General features: G+C 40.9%; 1 protein-coding gene across 1 annotated transcript in view; it reads left to right on the top strand.

Annotated features, from left to right (window-relative positions):
* Window positions 1–12595, top strand: part of LOC141982777 (dynein axonemal heavy chain 5-like) — a 272918-nt gene that overhangs the window by 179842 nt on the left and 80481 nt on the right. The window contains exons 61-63 of the mRNA XM_074945122.1: window positions 527–745; window positions 1754–1930; window positions 5542–5736. Of these exons, the coding sequence (XP_074801223.1) occupies window positions 527–745; window positions 1754–1930; window positions 5542–5736 (591 nt within the window). The remainder of the gene's footprint in view (window positions 1–526; window positions 746–1753; window positions 1931–5541; window positions 5737–12595) is intronic.

The raw sequence follows: 12595 nt of genomic DNA, 5'->3' as shown, positions 1-12595 counted from the left end.
CAACTGGTACAGTGTGCTTCCTTTTACTTTTATCACAGAAGTAGTTGGGAGGAAAATCAGTAGTTTCCATAATTAGCTGTTCATAATTCAAAAGTCACAGTTGTCATTTGTTCTTGCCCTGAGAAGAAATTACAAAAGTTTGAGTCTTGGGTGTAATACTGAACAGATTGCCTAAAGTCCCTAGCGTACAGCTGTTTCATGATGGCCTTCGAGTGCATTGCCGATTTTGAACTGTTGAAAATTAAGATGCATTGTATGATTAACTGATCAGCCTGAAGATACTAACGAATCAAAGCAGTTTAATATTGCACCAAACTGCTTAATGTTGTGATTTCTTGCCAGCAATAACTAAAATTGAAAAAAGAAACTATATTCAAATTTTGTGGTTTCAAACAAAGCATTGTATTAAAATAATACCCCAGTACTGTACAGTACATACAACACTATAGTAGTATGGAATGAATGCTATGAGTTAGAACTGTCAGATAATTGGGATTCAATATTTTTCACTCTGAATTATTTGTAGGCAAATCTAGCGTTGCAGGAAGCAAGGCTAGCAGTTGCGCAAACTGAATTAAATAATGCACAGAACCAGCTTGATGAGAAACAGAGGGAATTGGACCAAGTACAAGCCATGTATAATGCTACCATGCAAGAGAAACAAACTTTACTGGATGATGCTGACGCATGCAGACGGAAGATGAACAATGCCACAGCCCTAATTGAAGGATTAGGTGGAGAAAAGGTATTGATGCATCTGAGCAGAGATCCAGCATAAATTAATTGCTTTGAGCACAATCCATAGCAACAATCAATAGTGCCAAATAAATTCACAGACAAAAAGTGACATCTATATACTGTAGTGTGAATGTTATTGTATTTTGCTTATATATATATATATAAAAATTCTTGGTTGATCTGTGTGTATATAACAAAGTTATAATAGCCTGTTGAGTTAATATTGCTCTTTTGTATGCATATTTAGATCATTATTCTGCAATTCATGTTGTGCTAATGGTTTGATTCAAGCACTGGGAGCAATACTGGCAAAACTCCTTTAACTTCAATAGGATCATGAAATAGGTCTTTAATTAAACATTTGAATTAAATATTGTGAAAAGAATTGTTCTTTTTTATATATACCCAAGAATAGTAGTTCAAAGTATTGACTACTTCCCTGATTGCATCCACAGAGTCTCGAAGTTTGAGGCGAAAAAGCTGTCGTTTTTTTATTGTGTTTTAAATATATATGAAATGTATTGAATGCTTCGGCTACATATTTTTAAGTCAATACTTAAACTGAAAGAGCAAATCTGAACATGGGTCTGCAATTCAGTATGGTGGGTTTTCATGGGTGTTGAGCTGTAAGATCTTTCAGGACCTGTGAGTCAGCTATACTTTCAGAGACCGACAGCACGATAAGGGGATACACAGAGCCTGGTCCTGCCATCTTCACTTGGGCAAAACTGTCACTGGCTTTAATGAGAGTTTTGTTTAAGTAAAGAATGTAAGACCAGGCCCATAGTGCATACAAAACAAATGAGAATAGAAATTCATAACAGTAAGGGAATAATTAAAAAAGTGATTTAGGAAATTTCTTATGCTTTCAGAATAGACTGTTTTAAGCCCAAAACACTCTTGGTTCAATTAGCAGTAAAAATATACTGGGAAGAAAAAATAGATGCTTTGATTTGAACTTCAGTTGAATTTTGTGCCTATTTAACAAAGTTCTTTACAACATTTTAAAATTTAGATTCGTTGGACAGAAAGCAGCAAAAATTTTCAAGATCAAATTATTCGATTAGTTGGAAATGTTCTTCTAGCCACTGGATTTCTCTCCTACTCTGGGCCATTCAATCAGGAGTATAGAAACTTGCTGCTCCGGCTGTGGAAGACAGAGATGGACCAAAATAGGATTCCATATAGTGACGTAAGTATTCCTGCATTCTAGAAAAAGATACATTATTGTGCCCCACAGAGAAATACTGCTAAGAACATGTAATCCTTAACAGAGAAATCCTTTGAAAAGATTTACCGGCTGTCAAGTTCCATCTCCTTCTTTAAAAAAAAAAAATTGGCAAATATGCTAATATGAAAAAATCTCATTCAAAAATCCTCTCTTTTTACTTCAGTACATCTTAAATCCTGCACGTACTGAATCACATGGTGGAGTTAGCAAATTCAACCAGGTTACTGTAATCTGAGAACCCCTTATGTTAACATTTCTGTGAATCACTTTAGCTATATATGGTATTTCGTGACAGTAAGATAATATAAAAAAGAGCCTGTTCCTGCTCCCATTGAAGTCAATTGCGGCAATTTTAGACACTAAATCCCTGTCAGCATATATAGGGTGATTGTGTCCCTAAAAAACAAAATATCCTTGTTTACAGGGTGTGTTTCACTAAAAGCAATGAGTACATGTGTGTTTCAAGGACTTCCCCCTAAAAGGATTATCATACTCTTGCCAGAACTTTCCAGGGACTCCCCCACCCCTCTGTACTTGTCCTTTAACCCGCACTCCTCCTGTGACAAACCCACAGGATGGCATGTAGGAGAGGGAAGAGGCTTGTTTGGCTGAGGAGAGCAGAGGTTCCCTTCTCTCACTCTCCCAAGCACCTCTTCCTATTGTCACCAAGACCACCCCCTTTCTGTTGTTACCCACTATTCCTCCCACCAACATTAAAAATCTGGTCAACCTAGAATCACTTATTTTGTTGTTATGATTCTGAAGTATAAAGCCATGAATATCAAGGATGGATCTGGATGAAAGCTCCCTTTATTTGTTTCATATTTCTGCCAGATTGTGTAATGAATACTTTAACCCACTGTTTTTACAGATTAAGTTGGCAAAGCAATTGACTCCTCACTCACAGAATAAGGTTTACTAGGATTTAGGGTTACTTAAGTATAACATCAGGATAATCAAGATTTGCTAGAAAATGTTTGTAAAAAGGAAGTAAACAGCTTTTCCGTTTCTCAAGCTTCATGCTTCATTTTTAAACTCTTTGTTACATAACTGCACTCAAAAACAAAACAATGTAAAACTTTAGAGCCTACAAGTGTACTCAGTCCTACTTCTTGTTCAGCCAATTGCTAAGACAAACAAGTTTGTTTACATTTATGGGAGATACTGCTGAGTGCTTCTTATTTACTATGTCACCTGACAGTGAGAACAGGCGTTCACATGGCACTTTTGTAGCTGGCGTTGCAAGGTATTTATGTGCCAGATATGCTAAACATTAATATGCCCCTTCATGCTTCGGCCACCATTCCAGAGAACATGCTTCCATGCTGATGATGCTCATTAAAAAAAATGCGTTATTAAATTTATGACCGAACTCCTTGAGGGAGAATTGTATATCTCCTGTTCTGTTTTACCCGCATTCTGCCATATATTTCATGTTATAGCAGTCTCAGATGATGACCCAGGACATGTTCATTTTAAGAACACTGTCACAGCAGATTTGACAAGACGCAAAGGTGGTACCAGTGTGAGATTTCTAAAAATAGACACAGCCCTTGACCCAAGGTTTAAGAATCTGAAGTGCCTTCCAAAATCTGAGAGAGACGAGATGTGGAGAATACTTTCAGATGTCTTAAAAGAGCAACACTTGGATGCGGAAGGTACAGAACCCGAACCACCAAAAAAGAAAATCAACCTTCTGCTGGTGGCATTTGACTCAGGTGATGAAAATGAACATGCTTCGGTCTGCTCTGCTTTGGATTGATATCGAGCAGAACCCGTCATCAGCGTGGACACGTGTATTCCAGAATGGTGGTTGAAGCTTGAAGTGACATATGAATCTTTAGCGCATCTGGCAAGTAAATATCTTGTGATGCCAGCTACAATAGTGCCATGCGAACACCTGTTCTCACATTCAGGTAACAAGACATTGTAAACAAGACATGAGCAGCATTATCTCCTGCAAATTGTAACCAAACTTGTTTGTCTGAGTGATTGGCTGAAGTAGGACTGAGTGGATTTGTAGGATCTAAAGTTTTAAAAAAAAATTTAATGCAATTATTTTTTGTACATAATTCTAAATTTGTAAGTTTAAATTTCATAATAGAGATTGCACTACTGTACTTGTATTTGGTGAATTGAAATATACTATTTCTTTTGTTTTTTATAGTGCAAATATTTGTAATCAAAAATAAATATAAAACGAGCACTGTACACTTTGTATGCTGTGTTGTAATTGAAATCAATATATTTGAAAATGTAGAAAACATCCAAAAATATTCAAATAAATTGTATTCTGTAATTGTTTAACAGTGCGATTAATCACGATTCATTTTTTTAATCACAAGATTAATCATGATTAATTTTTTTTTCATTTTTTTAATTGCTTGACAGCCCTACTATTAACTTCTTTGTGCCTCACTTTTCCCAGCTTGAAGTGAAATTATTAAGGTTTTGACATGGTCAGAATGAAGGTGTCAAAGGAATGCAAATAGAACTAGCCATTAGGTCTTCCAGCCACCAGTGTTGCTAACTCTCATGATTTTATGACAAGTCTTGCAATTTTTGGTGTTTTTCTTAAAGCTTCATCTTCTAGAGTCATCTGCTTTTGTAAGAATCTCAGCTTACATTTAAAAAATAAAGAAGTTTCTAGCCCTAGTAGTTGCAGAGAAAACTTGAAAATGTGAATGCTAAAAGCCCCCCAAACAGAAGGCAAATAAAAGAACTCAAACTATATTATTTTTAAAATCTCTTGATTTTTGGAGGCCTGACTCATGATTTCTGAAGTCTTGGGGTTGGCAATAGCGAGCCTAGCTCTGACCACCTCTAAATTGGGGAGACTTAGGCCATCAAAGCCAATCAGGCTACTCACAGTACATAAAGTTAAGCATCTGAGTAAATCTTTGCAGGATCAGGCCTTAAAAGAGAATGAAAGCGGGGGAAAGCCTTGACATTTTAACAGTAAGTTTCTAATCCTTTTCTTTGAAAATACCCTTGAAAATGTAAATTAATTGCTATGATTTGGAGTTTGTGGGATAGTCGCTCCCTGCCTTTGGATCCATTGGAGGGCATGATATGAATTTATAGCTGTAATGGGCAGTGCTTCGCAGGATGAAACCAAAGACAAAGGCTGCCTACAGCAGATGTGGCTACAAAGTGGCTGCTTGTAGCTGAGCTGGCAAAAAGGAGGGCAGCTCACTAACAGTGACACAGAGTGTGGTTGTGTACTGAGAACAGAACTGGGAGTAAAGTGCTCCTGCAGTTTAATCCTGGCTCTGACACTGACTCCCTTCGTTGGACCAGTCAGGTCACTTATCCTTTTTGTCTTATGGTGCGTCTAATTTTCAAAATAAAAAACAAAAACATGGCAGTGAGTCTCAGAGCCCCAGACAATTCTTGTGGGGCTCATGCTATGGGGCTAAAAATAGCAGTGTAGGCATTCCCATTCAAGCTGGAGCTCAAGCTCTAAAACCCAGCGAGATGAAGTATGTTTGCTTTTTCACAAACTTTAGCTTCCAACTAAGCATTTTTAATAAGAGCATGCTAACAGATTATAATTTAAGCTTTTATATTAGGATCTTAACCTCATCAGTATGCTTGTTGACAACGCTACAATTGGAGAATGGAGCCTCCAGGGTCTTCCAAATGATGACCTTTCAATTCAGAATGGCATCATTGTCACAAAGGCATCTCGATATCCTTTGCTGATTGACCCACAGGGTCAAGGAAAGATCTGGATTAGGAATAAGGAAAAGAATAACGAACTCCAGGTACATTCTTTGTTTAAATCATTTTTCATCTCTGTGTCATGTTAGATCATTGCTAATAGTATAATAACCAATACAAGTTAATTATACACCACCATATTTTGGCTGTGCACTATGGTAATTCAAATCAAGTCTTCATTTTATATTCTGTATGTGGTGAAAAGATGTAAAGGAATGCTGTAAAGATCACATATATATTATGCCTTTATGTAAAAGGACGATATCCATGTGATAACTTGTATTTATCCTACACCTTTGACCACCTCACCCACACTCTGGTGACCAGTCGATCCTCTTTGGGATTTGGGACTTACTGTTATATTCCAGATCTGTGAGATCTTCAAATAGATGATTTGTTCAGTCCGCATTCCATGTTAATGTTTCCTTTCTGTTGCACACCTTCTCTCTTCATTCATTTTTCATGGGCTAATGCCCCTTCAGCAGCGGTCCAGTAGTGTTGCTGGAGGCTGCAAGGCTAAGCTCTGCCCTTCAACTCAGGCCACCAGATTTTCTGCCTCCAGAAGTATGACAAATTGGCGGTTCACTTTCTCCCAGTGATTTTGTTTTATCATCTTTGTATTCATTTTTGTGCAGTTGCAAGTTTTAATCTTCCTCCTTCTCCTCCCCCTCCCCTGTGTCAGGTAAATAGCAGTGTGGTGGTGTCAACCACTTGGATGTGCCACTGCCAGACTCTTCTGTCCCAACTCAGACACGGCTGAGCTGTCCTGCAAACAACTGACTTAAATGTAAACAGGGCTCCCTACACAAGGCAGCACTTATAGGCTCTCTAGAGAGGGAATTATGTCCTGCCACTTCCCAGGGCACGGGGCATAGAGTCAGACTGGCATGTCAGGTCCCTGCCATGCCCTGTGGAGTCCCGGCTTCAAAGCAGAAAAGCCAACTAATGGGTTTCTGAACTTTCAGGGAGAGAGCCTACAGACAAGGAGGAAGCTATCTGGCCAGCTCAGCTGGTAAGTCCCACAACAGAGCTGGGCTGGGTCCTGAAAGGGGCTTTCTGCTGCTCCTTGGGGAAAGTAGCAGGGCTCCTACCTAGCTCCCCTTCCAGGGAGGTAAGTGAGAAATCCCTTCCCATGATCAGAATGATCCTGACTGACTGAGGAAAGCCACGAGTGGTACTAGGTTGCACCTATAGTACTTACCTGCGTGTTAGCTAGCCTGGGGGAACAGGCCTTTCAGACTCCCCAAGTCAGTTAACAAGCTTCTTCAACAATCGAGGTATACATAACAATACCCTTCCTTTGTTGTGTGGTCTGCTGTATTAATTTAGATGGAATATATAGGCTAGAAGTGTTAACATAGCCACTCACTGTCCAACATTAAACAGTGTTAATGGTACACCCTGTCACTCTTTGGGGTGGAGGTGGGGTGTTATAGCCCCACGGCTGAGTCCAAATGGCTACCCTTAGCTCCAGGGCAGTATGACCTAAGGGCCAGTGTCAGTGAGGCTGCCCTCTTAAGCAGGGCTGTGTTCCCTAGTGGCCAGAGTCAATATGGCTGCCCACCTATTCGGGGCAGTGTGGCCCAGTGGCCAGAGTCAATATGGCTGCCCACTTATCAGGGCTGTGTGGCCTAGAAGCCAGGGGGGAAGTGGGACGCCACTCAGGGCTGGGTGGTGGGGCCGGGGGACCAGACCCTCCGTAGTCCACTGGGTCCCAACCCAGAGCCCAGTCAACATCGAGTGGATTTGCCACTAGGTCAGCGGGGATCTATCTGAAACATGCTGCTTTGTCCCAGTTCCACAACCGGATCAATGTCTAGTCCCCCTGGGTTACTTCCTACCCTCTTTTCGAATGTTGCTGTCCACAGGTCTCCTGGACATCTGGGGTCGTCAGCCTGTGAAGCTCTCAAAAACTCTGTCCCCTCTTGGGCTTCCATGGGCAGCCGGGTATCTGCCTGGCTCTCAACGCACTTTGCCTTCGTGATCTGGGGCTCCAGCAGCTGCTGGGTGGGCGCCTGTAATGTGCGTCCTCTCTCTTCAGTGGTCAGCCCTGACTGAGCTGGGCTGCTCTCTTTTATACCTAGGCTCTAATTGGAGCATGCCCAGCAGTGGTCAGGAGGTGTGACATCCTCTACCCACAATATGGAGTTAACCCCTTCTTGTCCAGTGCAGGGCTGGTACACCCCATCACAGACCCCAAAACGAAGTGGTGGGTGGAACAGACCATCCCCCCCCATTATTTTGTCCACCAATTAGGCATAGTTTCTGACACACCAATTTTGGTTCACTGATTTCTGTTTCCACTTTTCGTATTTACCAAGCATGATCTTACCACGTTCCGTGAGTTATGTCAGGAGGCCTTTTTGTTTTGATTAATTTAGTCTTTCTGCCTCCTTTTTGTATCTTTTCCCATCAACATTATAGGTTATTGTGACATCTTATGAACGTTCACATACTTTTTACAATTGAGCTCACAATTAGTCCCAGTTTGTGGGCCCAGTTATCACAACAGGTCCCCAGGCCAGGATAAATAGTGTACTACCTCACCACTGTAAACAGCCAGGAGAAGTAATTACAAAAAGTAATTTTCCCTCTGTTGATACTCACAGCTTCTTGTCAACTGTTGGGAATGGGCCACATCCACCCTGATTGAATCGGCCTTGTTAGCACTGACCTCCCACTTGGTAAGGCAACTCCCATCTTTTCATGTGCGGTATATTTATACCTGCCTACTGTATTTTTCACTCCATGCATCTGATGAAGTGGGTTATAGCCCACGAAAGCTTATGCCCAAATAAATTTGTTAGTCTCTAAGGTGCCACAAGGACTCCTTGTAGTAGTTAGTTAGTTATTTCCAATGGTTAGGATTGCTAGTGCCATGCATCAGCTTCATTCCTCATGGGTTTCTCAAAGCACACCTGCTGAAATTCCTTCTGAAAACATAAAACCATGTACTTGATGTAATGCAAAATTAAGCATTATTCTCAGGTAACATCCAGTGCCCCTTTGTGGGGAGGCAAGCATAAACAACATGTTGAAAGCCAACACAACATTCGTGCTAGACCCTTGCAAACTCACTATGGAAGCAAGCATACTTGGAAGACAAATTTCCAAAATCTCATCGTAGGTGTCCTTTTAGTTCATTTCGACACATCTATCAGGGTGTGTCTTTAAATAGATTATTTTAAAAAGCAAAAACCACAAACATGGCCATATGGGATGGGACCACTGAGTACCATATCCTTTCTGTGACTGTGACCAGTACCAGCTGCCTCAATGGAAGATGCAAGATACTATATGGCAGGCAATTATGGTATTTGCAGAGGAAGTGTCCCCCTGCTTCCTGTTAAGAGTTGGCTTATTTTTGAGGCATGAATGTTTATATCCGTTCTGAAAACCAGGGAGTAACCAGAGTCCAAAGCTTCTCCATGACAATGGAAATAGTGTCCTGGGAAGAGAAGAATCTGCTGCCTTTCCGGAGAGTTCACATAAAGGATACAGAAGAAATTGAAGAAGAAGAAGCTGAAATCCTCCTCCTTATCCTTCACTGGCCGAGAAGATACTTTGGACTTGCTAAATAGGCAAGGACCCCACATTGTACCTTCAGAAAAGACCAGACATCTTGAAGCTGGGATTCCTTCATGTAGACTGGGAACATCTACCTTTAACAACTTGGGCATTGGAAGAGAAGTGTAGTTCAGCATGGAATCTCCATTAAGCAACGATACAGTTTCGTATCCAGACAGAACTCAACCAGGATATTTCATTTACTCATCTGGCCAAATTTACATGTCAGGATTGTGGGGAAACAGAAAGCTCTTTGGGACAGGAACTGCCTCACTGTGTATTGCCCAGCACAGTGGTGCCCTGACCTGTCAGTGCTGTTGTGATATGAATATTATTATAATCCCCAAAGATCTGGTGATCTCAGCTACACTAGAGTTTCTCCAGGAGGTTTGGTTGGAGTCCTACAACTGAGCGCTATAGAAATGTGGGTACCAACCATAGTGACATTTTGTAGCCAGGCACATCAGATCTTGCATTTGAGTATCAGGTGCCAAGTTTAATCACAGTGACAAATTAGATGAGCCTTTAGCTGGCCTTTCTTGTCACCATTACTTCTGAAAAGTAAGTTTGAGAATTAGTTCCCATATCCCTACAAAAACCACACTGCCTTTGTCATGAGGAAAAGGTTATTCTTATAGTTCCAGAAACCTTTCTCTTCAAGGTAAGTTACGCTTTCCACAATTCCTGGGAAATAGTTCTCCCATCATTGTATTCTAACCCTTGGAAGATTTGTGGCATAAATAGGCATTCTTACAGCTCTAAAGATATATTTCAAGCATACAGAATGCATATACCAATTGCACCCTGTTCATTTCATTCTATCATAATGCCAAGGCCCGAGAGCCTCAAAGTTGCTGCAGGCAAGATGTAAAAATCCTGCACCAGTTGGCATGTTATTCTGTGAATAGTTGGGAAACTATTCACAGAAGTCCCTAAAGGTACTGGGTATGAGTGTATGAGCCTCATCCGAGGAGTATTTGCAGAGTAAGTTTCCATTCCTCTGCAGAGGCATCCTTTGGTAGGAAGGTGCTGCTGGGTTGGTTCCCATATAATTCCTTAGTTATAAAGTTCTTGCTTTATATGGAGGAAACATCTGTTCCTGCCTACTATTCTACTATAATAATTGAACTCTGCTTACTCTTTCCCTCTCTACATCTGGTATGCACTGCTCATTACTTCCCAGGAGTAATGAATGAGGAGAGAAGCCGTGCAACAGAATGAGAATTTTCTTACCTGATAATTTTATTTCTGTCCGCACCTTCTCTCTGAATTCAACCCATCCTGGTAGTTTGGTAAATGACCAGAATATAAATTGAAAATGTTCTCTAGTGAGAGATTTAGACATATAGTGTCTTAATGCTAATAATTGGTTGCTGGAGGTTTTCTGTATTTGTGGAAGAACTCTGCTGTAGGCCTGAGCTGAAGGATGGAGCATAATCCTGGAGCCTCCAGCAACACCACCTTTGAATTCCATAGTTGTGGGGTCATTAATCCATTAGTGGTGAATCAAGAGAGAAGCTGCTAACAGAAGAGAAATTTCTTACTTGATAGTTTTCTGTTCTCCTCAACAAGTGTGGAATTTTTACCTCCTCTCCAAACTCCACTGCTCAAGGATGCAAGATGGGCAATAGTGCAATCCTGCATCTTTGATGGATTTAAAGTCCAATATCTCATGATCCTGAAGAGGTAGAAATGGGAGCTTTATACTATTGTCTGCCAGTGTGGTCCTGGTGGAGATGGATTATTGGGAGAGTGCCACCGAGGCAGTCGAAGGTGCATGAGGATTGCAATTTATCACATGGATACCCCATCACTGTTAATGTGGTGAGTAATATACTGCCTCTAGAGCCTGTCAAAATGAGGTTGATGGATGAGAAAAGAGACTAATAAAAAAGAATAGGACAACAACATCCTGGGCAATGATGATGTCCCAGATGTGATATTATGACCTAAACCCTTACCTTTCTGTTGTGCCTGCAACCTCCAAACAGAAGGCCACATCATCTAGGGAGGGAAATCAATAGGATTTGGTATCAAGCCCAAAACCCTTAAACCAGTAATTGAGAAACATCACCCCCACCCCAGATATGGCGAAGAAACACAGCTAAGAGCATGACAAAACTAAAATGAGAAAAAAGAAAAAAATGATATAAAATATCTGCAGAGACCTGCCAAGAAAAAAATGAATGTTAGAATCTACGTGTTTTGGGGGTTTTGTTTTGTTTTGTTTTGTTTGTTTACTAACAGGCTAGCAAAATCACCTCGATCTGTGTTTTAGCTAGAGGGGTACCTGAGCAAGAATCTACCAGTTCCCTAAGGCCCTGCTTAGCTAGAGAGGGAAGCCAGTAATATTTGGCATATGACTCAGAACTGTAACCCAGTTTGTACAGACTGATTTGTAACACCACATGTAGAAAGGATAAAGAACTGCAGCTAAATTAACGAGAAAAGATAAAATGTAAAGAGAGAGAGGTGTTTTAAAAAACTTAAAGTCCTGTGAAGGAAAAGGGGACATTTTATAGATCCAAATGTTAACAGAAACACCCCAGTATGATTTTCCATGAGAGTAACTGAAGAGAAAATTGTAAAAGACAGGTATTTATAATGATCCTTTTTAAACCTGTGACATAAGGTATATATTTATTACACATTTGCTGCTAGAGGGCAAATATTAGACTTTTTATTTAAAGATAAATAGAATTGTTGATATCCTTATGTAAGTCTTAAAAGAGAGGAAGCAAATACCAAGAGTAAGGGAATGCAACAGAACTGAGACATTCTAGGTTATGCGTTCCAGAAGGTATTCATATTGATTTCGTAAAATTTCTGTTAAATGAATTTTAAAAAGTCAATTAATCCCATTTGTCTCATCTTTCCTCAGATAAATCCATTGTTAGTCTCTTACAGGCAGTAAGTCACTACACTTCTGTTCTTTTTTTTTCTGTAGCCCAGCATCTCCCACAATTCTGGACATCAGGGATGCTCTCCTCTCTCAGCTGCTCATGGACGTGGGATCAGAGTTCTGGTGCCGCATGGTCTGTCCAGGTGGCCATGCCCCCTCTGCTCCTGCTTGCTGCTAGGTTCTTTGCCTCCATAGCAGCAGACAGGGTGGCTTCTTTGGCTCTCATCCTTCATCCTTCTATTTCAGCTTTTCTGCCCTTTTTGGGGGGCTGTAGGGAGCAGTGTTCTCGCTCCTCAGCATTCCTCCTCCCTGAGTCGGTCAACCCTTCAGGGGTTTAACCCTCCCGAGTCCCAACACCTCCACTGCAGCATCTCCCTGCTGGCTTCCCTGCCCCTTATAGGAACAGCAGAGCAGCCAAGAAAGCATCAGGTCAA

Source organism: Natator depressus, chromosome 2 (assembly GCF_965152275.1).
Source record: "Natator depressus isolate rNatDep1 chromosome 2, rNatDep2.hap1, whole genome shotgun sequence".
Lineage (NCBI taxonomy): Eukaryota > Metazoa > Chordata > Testudines > Cheloniidae > Natator > Natator depressus.
The sequence above is the reverse complement of the archived record's forward strand: the minus strand, read 5'-3'. Positions and strand labels throughout refer to the sequence as shown.